At 36.1% G+C, this 25,727-nt stretch overlaps 1 protein-coding gene across 4 annotated transcripts; it reads right to left on the bottom strand.

Annotated features, from left to right (window-relative positions):
* Positions 1-283: 283 nt before the first annotated feature.
* Fem-1 (protein fem-1 homolog B) lies at positions 284-25,528 on the bottom strand. 4 transcript variants are annotated; one of them, XM_073086420.1, is made up of 14 exons: positions 25,178-25,528; positions 19,822-19,975; positions 10,844-11,088; positions 9,211-9,358; positions 8,593-8,747; positions 8,000-8,125; positions 7,354-7,551; positions 6,614-6,697; positions 6,132-6,227; positions 4,719-4,808; positions 4,046-4,179; positions 2,932-3,059; positions 1,362-1,487; positions 284-844 (listed from the first exon to the last, which is right to left on the bottom strand). In XM_073086420.1, exons 1-14 carry the CDS (start codon positions 25,319-25,321, stop codon positions 684-686), a joined length of 1,989 nt encoding a protein of 662 aa, XP_072942521.1. In that variant the 5' UTR covers positions 25,322-25,528; the 3' UTR covers positions 284-683. The 4 variants fall into 4 exon arrangements, with proteins under 4 accessions (XP_072942521.1, XP_072942519.1, XP_072942520.1 ...); XM_073086418.1 differs by having other exon boundaries at positions 6,099-6,227; XM_073086419.1 differs by having other exon boundaries at positions 10,844-11,109.
* Positions 25,529-25,727: the final 199 nt, after the last annotated feature.

Consider the following 25,727-nt stretch of genomic DNA (forward strand, 5'->3'; position numbering starts at 1 on the left):
TACTAACCGTTTCTATATTTCAGATATAGACACCTTAACAAACATAGATCCATACATCGATTTATATACATAGATACTACATACAAGCATTTTAATATTGTACGTATCATTGTCGTTGTAAGAAGTCTAAGTTACGAGTCTTACAGTTAGGGTAGCTAAGACTGCATACACCACTAAAGATGTAATTTAAAAATGGGTGGGAGGGGGTAATTTTAGAAAAACTTAACAAACTGAAATCCGCCTTTCAAATTCAAAATACCCCTCGCCCGATCCTTCGAAACTATTACACCCCCTATTAAAAACGAATGCTTATGCAATTCTGACGTTAGTCATGTCAAATTGACAGTCATACTCGACTGATCAGATTGGCACAGCAGCAGCGCCATCTACGTAACATTTAGCCAACAAAATACACATAGAATTCCTAGCTGAAGAAAAGACTCATTCACAGATCCCTTCATTCGAATGGCATCGATAGTATCTCATTCACGAACCCATTCATTCCCGGTCATTCGATTGGCATCTTCGATGATATACTTTTTGGTCTACTCCGGTATGGGGTCCACTCCTTGCATGGAGGAACCTTTGCAATACCTTCGGGACTTGCGATGAGTAGTATCTCATTCACGAACCCATTCATTCCCGATCATTCGAATGGCATCTTCGATGATATACTTTTTGGTCTACTCCGGTAGGGGGTCCACTCCGTGCATGGAGAGGAACCTGTGCAGTACCTTCGGTACCTGCGATGGGAGGTACTTCCTACCGGAGCGCGCGAGAGTGGTGGCAGCGAGGCATGTAAGCTTCGGCCTGAGCGCCGATCGGACTATGGATTCAGCAGGGCCTGAAAAACAAAGGTAATTTTAACAAGCTTTTTAAAATATATTATTAATATTATTATAATATGAAAAGCAATTTATAGTGTATATGTTTTACCTGACCTACTGAACGTAATTTCAACTGAGAAGGGCCGGCAAAATCAGAAAAAAATATTGTCTAAATTAACTGTACAAAAAGGCACTCCAAAGAATAACCAAAAGATTTTTAAGGATTTTTTTCTTTGAATCAACTGAGATAATGTGTAGATTCGATAATTTAAGTGAAACAAGTCATAATTTCAACCTTTTCTTCGTGAAACACAAAGGAATAATAAGTACATAATGCTAAAACCATTACTGCACAAATTTTTAGTAACAAACTTTGCTTACACTTAAGAACCAATGACCGAAATGATGGAATAAATAATATACGCTTTCGAACGAAATGTCTCTTTGTAGGCACTATTATCTCCTTACAAGCGAAGATTTCTGTCCGAATGCTCCAAAGAGAATGAATAAAGAAAAGGCACCAGCTGTACTCACCACCGATGGAGGCGACGAGCGGCGTGATGCCGTCGTAGTCGACGGTGTCCACGTGCGCGCCCTTCGACAGCAGCTCGCACACCACGCCGCACAGCGCCTCGCCCAGCCGCTCGCGCTCGTCCTCACCTGGTGCGAACGACACCTTCGTGTATTACTATAGTCACATTCATAATTATAATTAGGTGTCCAAAATGTAAACAAACAAATGTCACTGTAAAAATTAACAAGAAACAAATACTTTAACAAACTCAACAAAAAACGATAATACATTCGAGTTCGATTACAATCACGAAAATGAATAACATCAGCTACGAAACTTAAAAATGACGGCACAAGAAATGTTTGGGGTTCCGATTGTGTTACCATTATCACATTTTAATTTTCTACCATAAACCTTGTTTTTATATTTATTATTATATGAAACGAAATTGAATTAATACAAATATTGGAAAATGTGAATTGATCGTAATTTATTTAGATTATAATATTATTTTATTATTGTTGTATTAATTTAATAGTGTCAAAAATAAGAAACTACCATTTGAAACGTATTTTCTTGATAGGTCAACACCTTTGTTTACATTTTGGGCACCTAATTATGAATCAGACTATAGTTTTAGTGCCCTTCGATATGCAGGTTGCAGAGATGATCATTTTTTTATGATATAAGAGTAGCAGACGAGCATGCTGCTGCCTTCCATAGACATTTATAATCAACCCCAAACAAGATAAAATTTCTACCTGACGTCGGCCACAGATGCGCCGCTAAACCTGAGGACTATGTTGGATTGCCTCGGAAAAGTATGTCTTCCTTACCACACCCTTCAAACCAGAACACAGCAGCTATTATTAACACTGCTGAAGTCGAACCAGATTTTTTCTAAAGAAAATGAATTCAGTACACATCATGATAAGTGATTACTTCCGCCTATGATGGATATCAATCTGTAATAAATCCCAAATAAGATTGGATTCCTTGTTACCCTTGAGAACTACGATTGAACGCCTCAGACAAGTATGTTTCGTTTTCCACACCCTTCAAACTAAAACACAGCAGCGATTAACACCGCTATTATTAGGCAGAAATACAGACAGCGGCAGTGCCTTCAGGGTCAAGCCACAAAGGGTTGTATCACCTTATTTTCTTTCTTTCATTCATAGATAAATTGATAAGCCGATGCCATCCCTGCACTGAAGACGCCTACCGGTCGACCTCTACAACACATACACGTACACACATACATCTTTATATATATATTTCTTATGTGCGTGTGTATATCACTGAACTCATCCTAAACGACTGGACTGATTTTTGATTCGCTACCATTGCAGCTTCAAATATTCTATTTTTCAAACCCGTAAGTGATAAGGGTTGTTCACCCTTAACATTTTATTTATTTATATGGCAACACAACGTTTGCCGGGTCAGCTAGTATATTATATATTATTTTTAACACACACACACATACATACCTCACACAAACATATACCATTTTTAACACACACACACACACACACACGCACGCGCGCGCACACACACACACACACACACTTTTATAGACACACATACCTCCAGTATCTCCATACAGCTGGTACGAGAGCAGCGTGACCAACAGCGGCGTCCTCAGTATCTCGTCGGTCGCGTCGACAGACAGGCCGCAGTCGAGCAACAGTGCCGCCGTCCTGGCGCACGGGAACCTGGGAAACGTATACGTTGTGAGTAACAAATCAAAATACAAATGGATGTCTTTTAGGCCCACTGCAACTGCAGCTACTTTGTTAGGGAAAAATTAATATAAATTAATAGTAATAACACTAACGTTAAAGAAACACAAAACAATCAGAAGATATTTATCTAGCTATTTAGATAGCGATATTTAATTTACAAACAGGTCTAAATCAAAATATAGTAATTAGAGAATAATCAAAATTTATTATTAGTGTCTCCGGACCACCTTTAAATCCTATCTTTAAAATCAAGTTTTATTTTATTAATCAACAAAATCCACAGCTTTTCAAGTATAATACAATTTTCATACTTAATCTACCTTTATTTTTGTTTCCGAGGGGGAAACCTTCAAAATGTACCCGACGACGTGGAAGTGACGCCGGGTTATGTGGGATTTTTACCGCACTAAAATCCCCCCGGTGGCCGTTCTCAACGCTTGGTGGAGAACTCCGGGATCTCCGATGGAACACATAATGCCGTCCTTCCCGGTGTAGCTTACCGGACGGTTCGAGCTCCCACTCTTGCCGCCGGCAGCCCCGGGAGCCCCCTTTTAGTCGCCTCTTACGACAGGCAGGGGATATCGTAGCCCTATTCTAGTCACAGAACTACAGGGACCATACTTAATCTACCTACAGCCAATGAAGGATTTACATTTTATGAGTATTTTAAATAATAGTAAAGTATGATCACTTACTAACACTAGTTACTATTTCTAATTTTTTTAATAACCACGAGAACTATATTAATGTATATAAATGCGTGCGTGTGTACGTGGACATATGTATGTGAGTGTGAATGTGTATGTGTGTATTTTGTAACAAGTAAGTAATATATAATACATATGAGTAATGTACAAATAAATTAAGTAATACGATCATTTTCGATTAATACGTTTCTAACCTCCTGTTTGAATGACGTATTGCTAGAGGTTAATAAATCAAATTCAAAAACTCACTGGCAAACATCGCTGGTGTGGAAGTCGTCCACAGGAGTTCGCCTGTCCACGGCCATGTGCAGCAGAGTGTGTCCGGAGCGCGTCTTCACGTTTCTCAGTTTGAATATCGAACACCGCACCGCATTCGCAGACTCCTGAGAACGGATTCAAACATTACAGATCACATTCTTTAATGGAAATCTATGCGGAATTAAGAGTAACAATTAAAATAGTACTCCAAAATTTAAAAATGAATGAAATTTTAACAAAAAATGGAACACTTATACTTCTACATGTTTGCAATAAATAAAATGCGAATATAGCGTCACTACTTTTTAAATAAAGAAAGAAACATACAAGCTACGCGCGAAAAACATAACCCTTCCTTGGCAGTCGGGTAATAAACGAATGATTTAATTATTTGTGTTCAATATAGTTGTTTTCCATGAACAGAAAAAAAATTTAGTTGTGCGATTATTCATACAAAAACGCGAATATGTTTCCTTATTAAAAGAAGCATATCTCTTGGCGAATTATCTTTCCATAAGAATGTTACATCAATTGCAACGAAGCTCAAATTATTCGTGTAAATTACATTAAAATTATATGTGAACGATTTAAAAAGTCAAAGGCGTCTCTTAACCATTTTAAAAACTATTTTTTTCTATTTAGAAAGTGACAAAAATATACTTACAACGTCAGCTTCTTCGCCGTCAGTCTCGATCAATTTACCGGCCACCGCCACTAAGTAGAGAGCGGTGCGAACGTTACTCTCATATTCGTCCTGCAAACACTCATCATAAAGTCTATAATAATCAATAAAGTGAACAAAACTAAAGTGAATGAAACTCGCCCACAGCTGGCCATGGGTCCCTCTCAAATTGGTGGCCAAATGATTGAAACTTGCAAGACTTCACACTCCTTCGAGATTTTTTAAAGACCTCTCAGGCATGTAAGTTTCCTCGCGATGTTTTCCTTCACCGTTATAGCAAGTGATAAAAATTAATCAGTAGCATAAAAAGAACATTATCTCGACTCAAAGCCCCTTATAGTCGTCATAATTTAATAGGTCCATTTTGACACATGCCATCGCTAGGAACTAAGCATGTGATATACAAATCGATAACCAAAGAAACCGATTTTTACGACAAATCGATTACAACTTCACATCGTATTGTACAGATTACTTAATATTTTGTAAACAGATTTTTTTCTTTTTTTCTAAATTATCTAAAGATTTGTTAAAATGGAGAAAAGAAAATGAATTCTAGTGGAATTTAAAAATTTAATCATGTTTAGAACATTAAATAAAGCATCGCTCGTGCTATCGTAAATTGTATTTTATTTCATTCACTAAGAAACAAACTCATGATAATTGTATTGTTGTTATGATGAAAAAGGAATTATTAAATAATTATTGACAATTCTAAGTTTCGATTATTTGAAAGTTAGTCGATTATGGTTTCCTCCGAATGTTTTGAAGCCGCAAACTCTAGCCGTCACGTGGTCGTAAACGGCCTACTACAAAGTTAGTTCAAAACATGAATGACATTAGGATGGCATGTGTCAAAATGGGCCTATTAAATTGTGACGACCATGATAGGAAGTATAGTGGGTGCCATGGACACACAAGAACCCAGAACACGTATCCAAATTCATCATTCATAGATCCGTGGCCGGGGATCGAACCCTTTGCGCGTCAGGACGGTATGGTGACCGTTCAGCCACGCGGGTCGTCATAATTATTTGAAAAAATAATTAGTATAATGCTCACTTAGGGCGTCCGTTGAAACTAACGCGGATGCGCGCTGTTTGTATCGAAAAATAGTATAATGTGTTATTGAATAGTACTACTATTACAAATATTACAACACACGGTGGAGGCATGGCGTGGTCAAAAGGCGGGTCTGCTCACAAAGTGTTTCTCAAAATTAATTGAACACAACCAAGGTGGTTGAACCCTCTATGGTTCGACTCCTGCGACACCTATTTCTGTTTCATAACTGCAGTGCACACGTGTCAATTTCAGCGTACGCCCTAAGCTTAATATGATATACCCATACGTAATGCTTACATTGCGATTGGCCCCGTGTAAAATGCGACTCACTTGTAAAGTCTCCGGGTCGTGGTTGGGAGCTGGCTTCTCGAGCCTCCTCTCGCCGCGCGACAACTCTTCAGTACAAGCCTGGAGTACGAACGCGACCTGCACACATTCAAACACTTAATTATACTAAAGTTAATTTATTTATTATTAAACTGAGGTGCTTTGACTAAAATTATAGAATTTTTGACAAACAGTATCAGCACTAATAAGGTAACCTCCTGAAATTCGTTATGAAGTACTTGGAGGCTAAAGTATGCGTTGATGTTTATAAAATGCTACATTTTATTTTACCCGCGGTCAGACGTTTTTATCTATCCCTCGGCAACAGTTCTTTTTTTGGGGTAAAAACGTACCCTATGTCCTTGTCAGAACTCCTGATAATGTATGTACAAAATTTAATGTAAATCGGTTATGTACTTAACCCGTGAAATGCAAACAAATAAATTCACATTCACATTTGTAATATTAGTTAGGATTCAACTTACTTGTTCAAGTTGCAGTTCGATGCCAATGTGAATCATCTGTGAGAACACTTGTGCGAACCGTAGCAGATCTTTTACAACGGACACCTGTGAACAAATGTTTATCTTTTATTTCAGTACTTATTCTGCATTTTATTTTTGAGCACTTTAAGCGGTATGGTAAAATTTAGCGAAAAATCGATTATAAGTATATAAATCGATTCGTGCCGTCAACCCCCTATCTCTCCTATGCATCTCGAGCATCGTCAGCCCCAATGTATCCTACGTAACTCATGCACCAGTCTTCTTGTCCCCCGCGTAGCTCGCTCACCGTCAACCCCCTACGGCCAGGTTTTTTTTTATAATATAAGAGTAGCAGACGAGCATGCAGTCTACCTGATGGCTACTGCCGCCCATGGACATCTGTAATTAACCCCAGATAGGATTAAATATTCCTACCTGAGGTCGGCTGCAGATGCTTCGCTACCCTTGAGGACTAAGCTGGAACGCCTCGGAAAAGCCTTACCACACCCTTCAAACCGGACCACAGCAGCGCCTAACACTGCTGTTATTAGGTAGAAATAGGTGTGGCGGTGGTGCCGCGGGAGTTGAACCACAAAGGGTTCTATCACCTTCGGGTGCGGCAGGTCCGGGCATGCGCAGCCCCGAATGTGCCCACGCCCTGCGCCCCGTGCCCTGCGCCCCGTGTACCCCGCACCCCGTGTGCCCCGCGCCCCGTGCCCCGTGCCCCCAGCGCCCCGCACCTGGTTCTCCAGCCGCAGCGAGAGCGCGTGCCGCCAGAGCGCGAGGCAGCGGTCGAAGCGCGCCTCGTCCGCGAACACGGCGCCGCGGAACACGACCGGGTGCGGCAGGTCCGGGCACGCGCGGCCCAGGATCCGCTCGCGCACCGTCAGCCCCTCCATGTGGATCGCGTGCGCGTTGCCGTGGAGACGCTCTATGTCCTGCAAGTATATCGTTCAGCATCCCATTATCGACCAACTAACTAACAGGCCCCTCTCAATAAAACAGGCACTTCACTACATTGACCAAATGCTTATATTAAATACACCATTGAAAATATTTTTTAAGAACTCTTAAACAAATAGATTTCTTCAAATGTTTTCCTTCGCCGTTATTGCAAGTGACATTAATTCCTTATCTGCACATAGCTTTTTAAAATCAGAGTTGCGTTCCTAGGACTTGAACCTTAGACATCTCGATTGAAAGTAAGTATATCATAATAAACTTCATTCTTCTGTCAATACCATAGAAACACAAATACTAGTACACAAGCACCCATACACATATAAAAAAAATACAATTAGTGCAAAACAAGTATAATTAATTCTCTTAATTAAATACTCTTCCATCACACAGATCATTTTAATTCTTAAGAATTTACAAAATTACCTGTAAAGTAGTGCTCTCTCTCCAATTATCATAGGCAGGAATAGGCTCGGCAACCTCCTTTAGAATAATTCCGAATCTCTTGTCGTAGCGCATCGCCATCGCCCTGTGTAGATATTGATACGCCATCTGTGGGCAAATGTAAACGTAAATATTAAATATACATTTGTAACGGCGATATCTCATTGAAATGTGATGTGATGAAGTATCTATTAAGACGTTTAGAAAACTTCAATAGCGTAACTCAGGATAGTGTAGCGCCATCTCTTGGTGAGTTGGGGAAAATCACCACATATACATTATTCTATCTAAGACATTAGCGTTAAATGCCTAGTGGTTTTATACTTTGAACTTTTTAAAAAAAAATAAAAAATATATTCAAAATAGGTTCTTTTAGAGCACTTTTTGAATGTAAAAAAAAAAGTACCATCTCTTCACAAAGTGTTTCGTTATGGAGAAGAAGCTTTTTTTTTGTCTTAGATCAAAAAATTATGTTCCAATTTCAAAAAAGATATATAACAAAGTATACAGCGATTAAATTAAATATTTCTGGTATAGCTTGTATCATTGCTTGAGTGAGTACTAAATATACTTACCCTGATGCAATAGTACTCCTTGTCGTTCGCGAACGAAGCGCCGAGCAGCTCGAACGCTTCGATGTGCTGCGCGCGCGTCACCTCCGGCCGCGTCGCCAGGATCTCCACCACCGACGCACGGGCACGTTCGGCGGCGCATTGCAACGGGGTCATGCCTGGAGAGATATGAATATGGATGGATTACAGACAGTCTTGTGGTTTGTGAAGATGTCAACCGATTTAGAGTTCAGTCGGTGTGATTGGAAGTTGGATGAGTGACCGGCAGTGGCTAAATACGGTCGTTGTAGTAGCCGTTAAATCTTGTCAAAAACCGTATGGGCCGTTAGAACATCTAACACTGATAGGCCATTACCCCATAGCTACCTCCACTAATCCATATTAGAACTGCATAGTGGAAAACGCTCTTGGCCATCCCCAGTTATTCCATGTATTAGTTCTTTTTTAAGACAAAGAACATTTATTGATTTATATCTGCCATAAAAACTAATAAAAAGTTAAGTTATACCTACTATAAAGTGACACATGACGATTTAACATTTTTTGCTATACTAAACTAAACTAAACACAATATTACAAATTCCTCTTTTAGCAAAACAAAAAAAAAAAAACAAAACTAACCATTCTCATTGTTAAGTATCTTAGCGTTGTGGTCGATGAGCGCGCATACTACGGCGGCGTGGCCACACTCCGCGGCAAAGTGGAGCGCCGTGGCCCCACATAACGCCCTGTCGTCCACACGTGCGCCAGAATCCAATAGGAATTGTACCTGAGGGGTAAAGTACATTATTATTAACATCTCTAACTTTAACTTATGAATGCCCTACTGGACCTACTGGACACAGAAGGGGAGGGTAAGATCACATCGCTAGCCAAATGAATGCTGATGGATTTCCTATGAAGACACTGTTGAAAACAAATTGTAGTAAGAAGCGTTGAAGCCATACCATATAACCATATAAAACTAGGCGGATTTAACAACAACTCATATACACCTTGAAACAGATTGATGGAGTATGTCCCAGATCTGCCTGATGAAATAATTTAATTATTAACATTTATGTGACTTAAAATAACAACATAAGTTAAAAAAATTGTCTTGTAAAGTATCATTCACATTGTTATTACAAATACATAGTGCATATATTTTATTTCCGTGAAGCTGTTATTCATGACACCACTTTAAATCCTTATTATCTCCTGTGCCCATTAGGACCTCATTTTCACTTGTGGTCTGCCCAGCAGTTGGATATAAAAATATGAAACCACATCATATCACTGTTAAAAATGGTCAGCAGGGACCCTAAGCAAGTAAAGGAAAGGTTCTCAATATCTACCAACCAGGCCTAACGACGGTGTTAAATCTTCTGACAGAAGATATGTCCAACAGTGGGACAATAAAATAACTACCTAACATCAAGTCGTTCTAAGTTACATTATGCATACAATAATATTAACATTCCATTCCCTACATATCAGGCCAGCCCTTGACATGTAATTTGTAATGAAAAATGGAATGATAACATCACACACTAGTTTAATAACGTAACCAGTAGCATGACCTAATAGATAAAACACAAACGACTTATAATGTATACAATTTGATGATGCAAATATGGTTCGTAATCATTGAAACAAGAAATAACAATTTTAGTGTCAATGAACATAACTCGTCTGAGACAATCATAAGAACTTGTATGATACAGATAATATGATTGATATGAACATTGTAGTGTTAGTCTTTATTGCTATGAAAACAACAAAAGCTTAGTTGTTTATTAATTTTAAAAAATATATAGCTTGCATAGAGAATACCTATAGATACTACGAGTAAAGATTTTTCAACATTTGCCCATGAATGTAATGGAAAGATATAAAATTTAGAAGCACACATTTTTAGTATTCCGAAATAAGCGAGGCTGATTCGCAAAGGATAAAAATATCATGCAAATTATTCATAACTAAAATTTTATGAAACTTTTCATCTGAGTCCTCTTTGAAACAATGCATCTGTTTAAAATTCGGACAGGATTCCTGGCCTTTTTTGACTTAATAATATACCCGTGAGCTGTGATAAATTCACAACTGCTTAACCATATTAATATTTTAGTATGCCATTTACATTTTATTTGATTGCAACCCTTTTTATGTTTCACTAATAAACGCGTGTTTCTCCCCACTATGGGAAGTCTAATATATTCATAATCCATTTTATACAATAACACAATCTATCACACTGCACTAATTTACTCACTACATCCAAATGTCCTTTATAAGCGGCGATCATCAAACAAGTATTGTTATACTTGTTCGCCTTATGTATATCCGCGCCGTGCCTGACGAGGTACTTGACGATATCCAGTCTTCCATCGAAGCAGGCGGCTCTGAGGGGCGTGCTGAGCGTCTTGGTCGCATGGTTCACGTTAGCACCAGCCCTGACCAGACGCTTCACTATTCCAAGGTGGCCGGCACCAGCGGCGCACCACAACGCCGTCGCACCTGGAATACACCAGAGATATCCTACTTTTTTAATTTTGGAAAGCGCTACACTTCATGATAAATTCAGCTATAAGCTAGTCTTGTTAGTTACAATCGTGTTAATGATACAAATGTAGCAAACAAGCTTGCCATCCAACTGATGATAAGTGATTATTGCCGCTATCGAATATCTGTAATCAACACCAGATAAGGTAGTATACATTGAAAATCTACAGTTATTCAATAGAAACTGAAAAATTAGTCCCCCTTCCTTAGTGTTTACTATAGTTTCATTTTAAGTACATCAATTACAATATCCAACAACACATAAACTCAAACATAAGTTCATATTTTATTTATAGTCAACCAAATTAAAATGACCAAAATATAAGTATACGTACACCCAGTACACATTGTAGCCTTATAAAATGATTGCAGAGACAAAAGCCAAACTTCCACGAATTTAAATAAATGCAGAAGTAAATGCAAATAAAGGAGACCTTGAAGTCAATAATATTGCATTTCACGACATTGATCATAAGTTAAAATAAGACGAAGAAGAAAGTGACAAGATCAACAAATTAAAGAACAAAGTTGACTTGAAATTGGTTGAAACAATAAACAAAGGAGCAAACATAGCCAACGACATGTTAATGCGATTTACAAACAATAATGAATATGTACTTCCACGTTACACATTATATTAATACCTTTGAAGACACTATGGTACATGAAAATTAATTTGTGATATTCATTTAACGTAATTAACAATTGTAACGTAACAACGTCCAACTTCTGGCTGCGACGTCACATAACGCGTGCTCGAATCAGCATTCCACGTCATTTAAATATGTCGACCAATTTAATTAAATTGGCTTACATATAGAGGGATTGGAAATAGAAATTTGTGAATTCACTTTCCTTCAAAAACATTTAAAAAGAAACAGTTGGGAGACCAAGAATACAAAATAGAAAACACGCTGTATTACAAAATTGTATTAAATAGAATATGACGAAAAGAAAGAAACAAAACAGACGAAGAGTATGAAGATCATTAATATCCATGAAATGGACAAAATTGGCAGGACTCTAATCGAAAAAACAAAAGCGGAACTAAGTTCTAAGAATAACGCCAACGTTAATGTTGTTGCATAAAAAAGCACATGACCAAACTTGGCCAGTGTAGAGTCCTAATCGATTTCTAGGAAGGGCACTGCAATGCTCGAGGCACCGCGGGAGGACACCGAATAAAAGCCAGACCGTGTGAATGCCAAGCGAATTTATAACGTCAAAGTGTGTATTAATTGCTATAAATCATATGCAGAAAACAAAGAGAGTTTTGGATTGATGCCAGCATCAGAAAAGTCGCGGCGTGGCCGAATCTTCCCGGTTTCTTTGTGTACAAACGGCATTGCTATAAATAACGCGCCACGCGCACGGGGGTTGATGCGTATAAGTCAACGGTCTTTAAGGCCAATGAAACCCTTGAGTTGGCGAAAAGTCTGACGCCACACCACGACGCTTCTCGAAAATGATGAGAGTATAAAAATTGGTTCCGTATTCTTTTCAGCGGCCCAAAGCATATCACGCGTATAAGTCAACGGTCTTTAAGGGCAATGAAACCCTTGAGTTGGCGAAAATATGACGTTTTTCTAAACTGATGACTGTACAAAGGTTCCGTATTCTTTTCAGCAGATTAAAGTGATAAATCGGGATAAAGACACCTTATGTAATAGAATGCCGCAATAGAGCAACATTCGAGAGAGCTGCAAACATTCTGACGCGAGGTAGCTTTATTGGACATTTTACGCGATTTGTATATGCAGGTCACATAGCCCTGCTAATGGAATGCTGCACTGAAAACGACTGTATTTTCAGCAAAATGCAGAGAAATTTAGATACAAAATAAGTACATGAGGTGAATACTATTAGACATTCAATACAAATGATTAACATTATTCGCAAGTTATGATTCAGCTACTTGGAATAAGATTTAATTCTAATGAAATTATTCACAAATTGAATTCATAAGAAGCTATTGGCAACAAAATAAGCGATATCATCAACATAATCAATTCATGATACCAAAATATCAAGATATAAGCAAAATCCTATAAGAGTATAGTTAAGATTAACTTTGAAACCTCACTTAAATTACAATTCAACTTGATTATTATTATTTTTATCGTCGTCAACCCTGATACACTTTAACCCTGATAAATTACTGTCGTACAGCTGAGTACGGGTCTCGTATCAATGTAAGAGGTATTTAGGCCATAGTCCACCGCGCCAGCCAGGTGCCGGCAATAAGTAAAGTCCGCATACACTTGAGGTCTTTTTTTTTAATTCTCAGGCGCCCGGATTTTCTCACGATGTTTTCTTTCACCGTTTTAAACAAGTAATAATTAATTTCCTTTACTTAAATCCGCTACCGGACCTTTTAAGATACCAAACAATACTTCAGATACATAGAACATTTCTAAACCAAGAAGAATCTAAACTTTTAAAAGTCCTCCAAAATCCGTGACCTTTCCGAATAAAGAATCTAACAGAACAGGAAATATCTGACTCAGAAGTCACCATAACAGCATACGCCCCAGTTATTTCCCGACCCACTTACAATATGAAATTAGGCTGACACCAATGGTCGTCTATTGTCTTATAGGCCAGGTTGGGCCGACGCCAAGCTACGTTAACCCTGATACAATACTGATACGTTACGCATCCATAAATAATAACGCGGTGTGTCACTAGGCGCATCTCCTCTCCCTCTACAATGAATAAGTGGCGTTGCATGACTAGCCTTGTTATAAAACGTTATTTGCCATTGTTGTCTGGTTGAAGTATATCAGAAAATACGACAATTGCCAGTAAAGCTACAGACATTTTATATATTGGATGTTTACAATGAAATCGCTACTGCAATGTATGGGCGCTATCAGAAGATCCAACATTTATTGTACTAGTTCGCATTCTGCATGGATTTCTGCAAATACAATACTTTTAGAATTTCTTTCAATATATTCTAATTGTCTGCCACACTGAAGGTTCCAGGTTCAACCAGACGAACATGAAAATGAAGAACTTCAATTTCTTTACTGGTTATATGTTTTAAATTGTTCCTACTCGTTTTTATGTGTCCATTATCACCATAACAAGGAATTCTAAAGTTACAAATCTAAAAATCGTCATTATCATTTATTATTTTCACACTTATTTTTCAATAAAGCTCTGTGTAGTGTGTGTAGGAATGTCCTACACACACTACATCTGTAACCACTTACAAATGAATAATCCTTCATATAGCATTACCACACCGAACAAACAAGCAAAGATACCAAGATCACAGAAACTATTTCCGGAAACCAAATGTCAAATCCCTTATGTCTTGCTTCATCGGGATCTGAGATACATTTCAAACATTGTGGCCCAATTTAACTCAGGCCCGTCCTTCACATTGGCCGTCTATCCGCCAACCGTGCAGATGGAAAACGGGCCAAGGCCTCTATTTGCAACTTATTTAATAGAAATATCGATAACGGTTTTAACAAGCTTCGAACTTTAAGGTACTTGGGTTTAGGAAACACTTATTAATAAATATAACGAGCTTACCAGTGCAACAGCCCGCTCTAAGGGAAATTTACATGAGTTTTAATACATCTTGTATTAATAATCTTGTCAAAGTACTAAAATCCCCAAAAAATCAACGCCCTTAAAAGTTACACAAAGAAACGCTTCATACTTATATTGCCTCTTCGAAATAATTAGCGGCGTAATTAAAAAATAAACAACAACCTCTTTTTGTAGCTCTTCCAACAGAAGAAATACGTTGAAATATTTCTTAATTTCCGCCGATGCAATACAAAAACTGTGTCGATTTTGCAAGACATGTATTTTCTGCTTACATCGCAAAAATGGGTAGGTGAAAATAAACAAAATCCGTCTTTATAATTTACGGTATTTATTAAGACAAGTTAATAATTATATATTGCATTATATAACTATGTAGATTTCGACCTAACCCCATTTTACTAATAACTAACAACTTATTATACATTAGCCTATAACAGTAATGGTAGATATTAATTGGTCAATATTCATTTTGAAAAGAATCTAACAAACGTATAATACGAGAATGGAAACAATGCTTTACGTAATAAAAATGTTAAAACATGTACAAATCAATCATCTGTCAATAATACAGAGTTAATAACTGAATAAAAACAAGGTAATTAATTATATACGCGTACCTATACAGTTGTTTCTACTTTATAGAAGTTCAAGCTACTAAATCCTAATTTCAACTTAGTTCTTAGATAACAACACATCTGCAACCGACTTCAAAACTTCATTAAAATCAATACACAATAGTTATCGCTTACCATCTGAATTGCATGTTCATTTGCCACTTCCACTTCATCAACCACAAAAACGCCTTTCAAGTTGCTAAAGTTCACAAATCACCGATGACCGATAACATTGATATTCAAAATCGCACACGAACCAGCCGATCTATAATAAGATCCAAGATAATGTACATTGCACTGAGCTATATTTACACTCACAACAAAGAGCATACCTGCCGTCACTCTTTAAAAACAATTTATTCAGAACTCCGTGACGAATCTGAATAATTTGTGGATGATCCGAACAAAATAGTTCTAGAATTTTGATATAAGTTTTTATAACATACATTCATGGGCGTAAATGGTTAGGAGTACCGGATCCCCTGTAGCATTGGAGAAAACAAAAAATCTTCATAGAGGAAGAGTTACTAAATTAGTCAAATTAGTGGACTTCTGACTGATAGAAGACAATTGTACACGAAAGGAAAAATAATGAGTCGATGATGATCCAGGTAACCCTAACCGCAATGAGGCATAACGGTAATATATGAATGTACACTACAAACTTATAGATTTACAAAAGAACTTTGAAAATATAAAGATCACTGGAGGAAAACATGCTCTTATTTACGAAAATATCAGTCACGAAAGTATAAAATGAAATTGTAGAAACCAGGAAAATATATCAAGTACCTACGATCAGGAAACCAATCGTACACGTTTATAGGCGCTATTAGGAGTTTCATAATTATTAGTCTCCACCGCGCCAGAAAACGCACCTAAACTACATAATATAGCTGTTCTAGCTTTGTTTAATTACTGAGACGTATACATCTACTAAGACTAGATCTAGATTTTCATTAGTTCAATGATTCTATTTTTATTTTATTCTATATATACATCTAATGATTTCTAGAGAATAAAAAAGCAATGACGAAAAAATTAACCATTCAGTTTGCTTACAACAGCGCATTGAAAGTGAAAATTTGCGTCTTAACAAACACGTAATAATAAAAATAACTCTGGCAACTATGTATATAAGCGACGAAAAATAAAACGTAGCAAGTTCGCTAAACGTTTTAATGACTAAACTGTTCTAGTTTCGATTCACAATCTACAAATGGATGTATGCCATTTACATCCACTCCCTAAATTACTATTTCGTAGAAAACGGAAAAATATAAAGCGATTAGAAAAAAACGACACAAATTATCTAAACGAAAACATTGGCAAGGAGTATTGCGTAGTTCAAATACGTGTAACATAATTTCGCGACTTGTTACGTATAATCTAGGAAGCGAAGATATTACAAATGAAACATTCGACAAAAATACGTCGGAATCCGTTCGACTCACGACAAATTTTGTCACTCAGCAAATTTTGTGTCGCGTAAAATAGGTGTATACTCATATCAAATGATTCGAGGCACCGGCCACACGGCTAGACAATGTTTTTTCATTTTGAAAACGAAATTACCTACACCAGCTGTTTGTGTCCTCGATATTGAAGCGTCATACAAATACGCACTATATTATTGGAGGAACATGAAAAAAATCTAGAAGATTTATCTCGGCATTTTTGAGTTGTTTGTATTGTTGATAAAAAAGTTACACGTGTATAAAATTTAGCTTCTGTCTGCAAAATTCGAAAAGTAGTTGATGGATTGATTTGAATTTTTATACAACACTAGCTAACCCGACACACGTTGCGTTGCCATATAAATAACCAAATGTTAAGGGTGGACAACCCTTATCGCTTAGGGGTATGAAAAATAGGTAGTAGCCGATTCTCAGACCTACTGAATATGCATATAAAATTTGGTGAAAATCTGTAAAGCCGTTTCGGAGGAGTACGGTAACTAACATTGTGACACGAAAATTTTATATATAAGATTTCATTTCTACATGAGTGTTTTCAAAATCTTTTACCCCGAAGCTTCCACGGGAACTGTTATATTTCCCCTAATATTCATATTAAACAGCCACAGCAAACCGTAGCCGAAATTAGTTAGTAGAAGTTATAAATAAAGAAATGATTGCTTATAAATTCGTCCTAAAGCTATTCAAGAATGTTTTTGGTTCGATCGTGTTCAAATTTGCCAAAGTTCAGCGAATTTCGTTACTCAAATGCCGAGAATCTATAAATAAAGTGTATATTTATTTATAAATCGGAAAATTCGTCGTTATAAAGTCGCATGTAAATGTGTATTCACTTCAAGGCATACAGGAATAAATGTTGGTTGCAAATTCAGCGAATAACATTACTCAGCACATTCAAAAACATCGCTTATTTTCACCAACATGAATTTAATTGCATCCTGTCAGAAAACATGCAGCATCTGAACATCAGAACGTTAAGACCGAGAAGAGTTTTAATCGATATATTTAACGTCAAAACCGAAATAGGTTCCTGCAAAGTAACCCGAAATGATTCCGCCAAGGTCACATTTCACGACCGTGAGGTGTCAGAAACGTTAACTAATTTATGGGTCCAAAAACAAAACATTTAATTTCTCACACTAAAAATAATTTTAGGAATACATCAAAGAAGTCACAACGTTGCACAACTGTACACTCGTGCACCTGATATTTTATCTGATGACTTTATACTTCGTGTAAGCTCTATTGATTTCCCTTGAGCGTAGCACTAGTATAATTAAGACTGCTGACAGCGTCAGCGGCTAATTAAAATGAGGTAAGCAATACAATATTCAAGCGAAGAAATACACTTCACTTGTATTACAGTTAATACGACATTAAGAAAGAATAGGAAAGGTATTAAAATGAAGTTCATTACACTAACATGAGTTCTTAACACGTTTTTACCTTATCCTTATCTGAGATTATTATAACTTTTTAGATAAGATTGATCAATAACACAATTTTTGACGTCCGTTGACAACAAAACAAGGAATTATGAAGAATCTCTTTTATTTGATCAACCTATTGAACTACTGAGCTGGAGTTTCAGAATAGAATTGGGCCACGGTCCGTCAGGCCTACCAAAATTGGGTTGACATTTCTTTCAGAATTTTGAAAACATTACCTCGAGAAACTCTAATGCTAGTTTCATAATATCTTCAACATTTAAGCAGGTGATAATTGATTATAATATAAATACATTCTTTGATTACAAGCGAGTGAAACTGAAATTCAGAATCGGCAATCAGATAAAATCGGTTAAATACACCAATTACCTTGATATCGTTAAATTAATGGATCTCGATATAAACATTGCGAAACCAGAAAAAGGGTACATCGGTCTGCCACATAAATACAAACGTCTGAAGTGTTTCCAACACGGAATTATCAGCCTATGCCAACGGTCAAAATAAACAGATTAGAATCGTGATCTTATCACGCGTCCACAAAATTATTACATCGAATTTTCGCCATATAAACAGACCATTAACCCGAATGTAAATCCGAAATAAAATTCAATCTCCAGATCTTTTATCTGGAATTAACGACTCGGGGGAGGCAAAAAACGATGGAGTTGAAGAAAAATAAACACCGCGCGAATTGATATTAATAACATGTGTCAGTCAATGTGGTTGTAAAAGGTATAAACTCGTATAAACAGCGTGTTTTGCAGACAAGATACTGTATCTACAGTTCGGGTAAGCGCCACAACAAACATTTAAATAGGGCAAAGAATTGCGGTGGTCACATTTTTTTACTTCAGTACTTTTTATTTTATAATATAGGAGTATCTGACGAGCATGCAGTCCACCAAATGGTAAGTGGCTACTGCCGCCCATGGACATCTGTAATCAACCCCACATAGGATTATATATTCCTAAATAAGGTCGGCCACAGATGCGCTGCTACTCCTGAAGACTAAGCTGGAACGCCTCGGAAAAGTATATCTCCCTTATCCCTTCAAACTAGAACACAGCAGAGCTTAACTACTGTTAATAGGCAGAAATAGGTGTGGCTGTGGTGCCGACGGAGTCGAACCTCAAAGGGTTCTACGATATTCAATATTATTATTTTTACTAAGAACATCATAATACAAATTACTTTCCTAATAGCGAAACTCATTTCAAAATGAAAGGCCTAGCGCTCAAGTCCACGCTGAACAAGTATAGCTTAATAGACCTCACATTAATTTGAAAGCTCTTTTCAATTCTCCATGATGTTTCCCGTTGAGGCTCTAATTAATTTGTGAAAAGCTTAATGATAATGGAAAACATCGTGAGGAAATCTGATAACTAACTACTACTACATTTTACTCCTTATTGTTCTTAGTTGTGAAGTCTACCAATCTAACCTTGATCAATTTTCTGGATAAGCCTAAACTAAGCCTTTCCGATGACGGGATATGGTCTATGATAGACCTCTCTGATTCTGGCAACAGAAAATAATGTGATGATGATTGATGATACATTGTACTTCATCGTGCCCACCTTCAATAACATACTCGTCGAACTTGACTGTACCCTCGTTCTCCAGTTTGACAGGCGGGCTGAACTTCTCCAGGAGTATTCTGACGGCGCCCTCCCGCCCATGTCGAGCTGCTGCGATGAGAGGCGTACACTTGACGCCGTCACAGCACGCATCCTGGACAGAAATACAAATCAATAGTGTTGTTATTGACCAGCATTGTATCTCTTCCATCCATCCACCCATCAGCCTTTTGAGATCAACCGCTGGACATAGGCTCCTCCCCTGGTATCTATTATTAGGACACTTATATATAAGAAAGGAAGAAATGACTTGTGGCTTATCTTATTTAGAAATACAGCTGACATTCAGAGTTTTAATGATTGATGGTAGGGATGATTAAGGAAATTATTGTTTAAAGCGGATGTAAAACTATTAGGAAGGTAAAGACTAATGAACAGGTAAAATACGAGTCATATATTCTAATAGTTAAACTTCATGGTCATAGCAAGGTAGCAGAACTCCTGGGAATTCGGTTGAGGTGACATTACTCCACCTATTTTTGCATATACCCAGAATATAGGAAATATAGAACTAATGTTTCAGATTGTAAAACATGGTATTCATATAATTAAGTTAATAACTCCTACTCAATCCTTCGAAGTAGCATCAAATCATTTACATAATAATCAAATTCAGGTTTCTAATTGGTTTTTGGTGATATGCCAGCCGACATCAGTAACTACTTTAAACCTAGCGTGTGTCCATACATGGAAAAATCGGAAAAACAATTACTGATCACTATGATTGACGAGAGTGGTACCATCAGCACACATATTTCCAGTGTGTAGCATTTCTATGTATCGGTGCAAGAGTGTGAATTCCGGTTAACATACATATGCTATTATCTCTATCTTCAGGAGTACCAATGCATCTGTCATTGGCATCCGGTAGAACCTATTCTGCATAGATTTGATCACAGATGTCCATTGGCAGAAGTGATCACTTACCATCAGGTGTATTGCGATTGTGATTCAAGTTCGTTCAGAAACACACTATAATTTCATTACATATGTATTATGTATGAAATTATCATACAACACTTATGTTTTTCTTAACAGTATGTTTGAGAAACTTATTCAAATCGAGTTCACTTTTGCATCATACATGGGAGGACACTATAGGTTGTGCATAAGCAACCAACCTTTTTCCTCCAAATTTATTATGGATGCAACATGTGCACACTCAGCCATCAATAACTTAAAGTAAAAAGCAAACTGAACATTGAAATTATAGAAAACTAAACTTACGCATAGGTTACGAAATTTAAGAAGCGAATTAAATTATATTAGGTTTTTTTCAAATAACTCTCTATGTGAGAAAATATACATTAGCATTTGTATAACACCTCTTAAGAAACCTTTTTTTCCTGAAGGGCCAAATCACCACCACATACTCATAGTGGAAAGAATTAATATAATAGCACATACTACATAGTAAAATATTAATCAACACAGTATAGCATTTACTGCAGAAGTGTACACAAAACATCAATATTACAGACTAGCTGACCCGGCAAACTTTGTACCCCATCAAAATCTATTTATCAAATATATTTCATATAAAATATATCCTATGTTATTTGTGGATAATGTAGCTTTTGAATGGTGAAAGAATTTTTAAAATCGGTCCAGTAGTTTTTGAGCCTATTCATTACAATCAAACAAACAAACAAAGTTTTCCTCTTCATAATACTAGTATAGACTATTATAGATATCACGATAACATAAGACATTCACAAAGAACTGAATTTCAATATGACCATGGTTGTTTGAGTACGATTACATTTACATTACAGAAAAACAAAGTCGAAAATTGAAATGCAAGGGGAACAGAGATCAAATAAATATGTATCATATACATAATGTATCATGTCATTCAGGCGTCCCTGGGAGTAAACAGAATCTATACAGATACAATGATATATTCCCAAGTTAAATCAATAACTAAACTCAACACAGATACATTCTCCCAAAAAAATGTTACTTAAAAATTTACTTCCTTAGAAACAACACAAGAAACATAAGGTGTCCAAATTTGGTTAGCCCTCCTATCTGTTATTATTCTACTTCTGGGCATGGGTGTCCTTTTGCAGTGAAAGGGTTAGGGTGAAAGGGGTAGGGTGAAAGGGTGAAAGGGTTTAAGCCATTGGCCACTGTACTGGATAACTATGAATCAAAAGACTTGACACATTTTTTACAACTTTATCTTTAAAGACCATGGCATTTTGGTTTCAATTTTTTTTTCTTCACCATAAAAGCAAGTGATAGTTTATTTCTAATATGCACATAGTACATTAAGAATTCAGAAGAATGTACCTGGGATTTGAACATAGGACTCCCGGATTAGGAAGACAGATTTAAAAGCGAAAGGACAAGTATCAATGCAGTTGATTAAAGGAGTGATGAAACTTGAGGAGTTGCAATGCAGTTACTAATTTTAAGTAGGATACAGGGTTTTGATTACTATAGGTTGCAGTGAACAGAAGATGTGCCTTTGTGCCCAAATACAGCCATCAGTATATTACATTTCTACAATCTTGTTAGTAAGAATGATGAAAATAATTATATAATATTTATCTTTACTAGTGTACTAATGTACTTATACTCACAAAGATAAGTGTAGAAGCTTATATAATTTTATCTATTACAGAATTTACAGATCATAATATTGTTAAAGTGTTGTATAGTCCGATTCATAATTAGGTGTCCAAAATGTAAACAAAGGTGTTGACCTATCAAGAAAATATGTTTCAAATGATAGATTCTTATTTTTGACAAAATTAAATCAATACAATGATAATAAAATAATAATTTAAATAAATTAAAATCAATTCACATTTTCCAATATTTATATTAATTAAATTTTATTTCATACAGTAATAATAATAAAAAACAAGATTTATGGTCGAAAATTAAATTGTGATAATGGTAACACAATCGGGATCCAAAACATTTATTGTGCCGCCATTTTTAAGTTTCGTAGTTGATATTATTCATTTTCCTGATCGTGGTTCAACTCGAATGTTTTCTAGTATTCATTGCGCGTTTTTTTAATTGTAAGCAGTTATTAAGTTATTGTTTTTTGTTGAGTTTGTGAAAGTTTTCGTTTCTTGTTAATTTGTAAGGGGTTTGCAATACCTGTAATCGTATTTTGACAATGACATTTCTTTGTTTACATTTTGGACACCTAATTATGAATCAGACTATAGTTGTGTAGATAAACTGTGTAGTTGTCATTTATCTAACTGTCAATTAATGACAAATACAAAAAAATATCCAAAAAAAACAAATGCAAATATGAAAATACTTAAGATAGTAGAACCCTTTGTGGTCCATGTGCAGAGGCACCACACCACCATTGCATCTATTTCTGCCTAATAACACAACAGTGCTTAACACTGCTGTGTTTCTCTTGAAGAGTGGATCCGACTTGGTTAGAGGTAGCAATGCTTCTGTAGCCAATCTCAGATAGGAACCAAATCTTATCTGGGGTTGATTGCTGATGTCCACTGATAGCAGTAGCCACTTAAAATCAGGTGGACTACATGCTCATTTGTTATTACTATATTATAAAAAACATCATTTAGATTTACAACAACAAGAATTTAAATTTGAAACAAAATGCGTATAGGAACTCCCATTTAAACTGAGATACTACATAAAAATTAGCTTCACATTTGAAACAGCATATAAATTATCAGATGTCAACGAACTACAATAGCAGCATCAGTTGAAGACATAAATACTACTAAAGTGTATTAATTTTGTAAACATGTCAGTGACATTGGCTTCTGGTCTATTTTTAAAACATCTTACTCCTTTGATGCATCCAAATGGACATGAGTTACTAAAGTGTAGAGTGCTAATATGAATAACCATTTTAAATGATATTTTCTTTTTATTTTCATGGGTTGCACATGTTTGATTATACTAAAAAGGCATTTTTCAATTTTTTGATTCGGACTCAATTTGTATGTGAAAATATTCTGTGAACCCTATACCTATTCTTTCAAAGCAGCTTAGAGGCATCTTACAAGATCACATCATACACTTTAAAAAACATTATCCAACAGGAATCCTTTAAGTAAAATAGTGTAAAGCAGGTTTTTGTTATTCTGCCTTTATTTCTGGACTGCTACTCACTTGGACCAGCCATGATTCAAATAAGATTCTTAATTGAAATAGTAATTGCATTATTTAAAAATAATATTGAAGCATTTAAAAAGTGATAGAATCATGATACTTCAACTGACCAGTACATCTATTTCTAACTTGAAGCAGTCTTTATAGGTCAATGGAAGGGTATGGTGCCCAATGCTTTGCATGTGTTACAACCATCACTGTCTTCAGGACAAGCAACAACCTGTGATAAGCTCAAAGCAGAACTCCGGTTATATTTGGAGTAAATTACACTAACAAACAATATATGACATACTTTATTCCATTCATGGCTAGGTCATTTATGGAAATAATAAAAATTCATTCTCACAAGTTCCAAATGTTTACAGACTATATCAAATATTACTAAACATTTTATGAGGTCTTAGCGTCATAATTAATTTTAGTTTCATTATTACACCACCTTCTTACAACATGAGATGAGAGTGCCAGAGCTCTAATGCTAATTTATTAAATTATCATAAAATTTGTGTAGTTCTTTCGTTAGCATTAATTATGGACCTTATAAATTTCAAATAACTAAGACCTTAATGAAACAGAGTATTTTTAAGCGCAAAAAAAAATAAGAAAAAATAAACCAATATTATGAGGATGTACATGTACATGATAATATACTTGTTATTTAACAATTTACTTATTGGGTCATGCTTTTGTGAACCAAGAAGGGGACCACTTAGGAAGTATGAATAAACAATGAGCTATAAAATCATGAAATCTAAAAAACAATAAAACATGACTTGTATTGATTTTAATAACATACGAATAATTTGAGTACATTCAACTTAATTAAGTGTTATTTTGAAGATTTTCGCATGAAAATAGGATATTTCGCACAAAGAAGGAATATTGACCGGTGATACGCAAATACGATAGGAGGCAATCGGGCATCGGTGGCATCTGTTTCTGACAATTGACAGATTGACACAGTCATATTATACATTCGCGTAATGAAATTGTCGTAAAAACACAATAAATCTTAAATAAATCCAACAAACCATATTATACGAACATACATGAAATTAGCACGAGTAAAAACGCAACCTATTTGTGTCGACATAAATAGAAAAGAATAGACTTGATGACATCCAAACATCAAGTACCATTATTGAAATATTTAGTAAAACATGGTGATACTCACATCATTTAACAATATGTCGATCTCGTCCGTGTCCTTTTCGTATAACAAAGCGTATAACGTAAGGGACATTCCATCCCTTGCAGCAAAATACACCCTCTCCCTTAAGGAAGTAGATTCAATTCGCGATAATATCTTTTCTTCCATTATTTTATTCACGAAATGTCTAATACACTAAATATGTCTATCACCTTTATGTAACAATCAAATAATATTTATTTTTCCTTTCGTTAACACTCATTATCGTGCACGATTCCTGAATATTTCACAATCACCATAAAAGTCGCACAGCTGAGCTGAATATCAGAGGGGAACAGGAATGGAGGGAGGAGAATTGGAAAAACCACCAGTCAAGTCAACATTGTCAACAGATTACAAAGAAATTACCATATAAATGTCAATACCGGTTTTATACATTTTACCGTTTATTTCAATAACATGAATAATTCTTTGATTAATAATTTATATACAATTTTCAGCATTTTAGATTATGTACAATAATTAATGTTTATTTAAAAATCAATTTATATTCGGAAACGTCATTTATTTGTTT

Source organism: Epargyreus clarus, unplaced genomic scaffold, assembly GCF_041222505.1.
Source record: "Epargyreus clarus isolate Ecla_fem2 unplaced genomic scaffold, WU_Ecla_fem_2.2 ptg000024l, whole genome shotgun sequence".
Taxonomy (NCBI): Eukaryota; Metazoa; Arthropoda; class Insecta; order Lepidoptera; family Hesperiidae; genus Epargyreus; species Epargyreus clarus.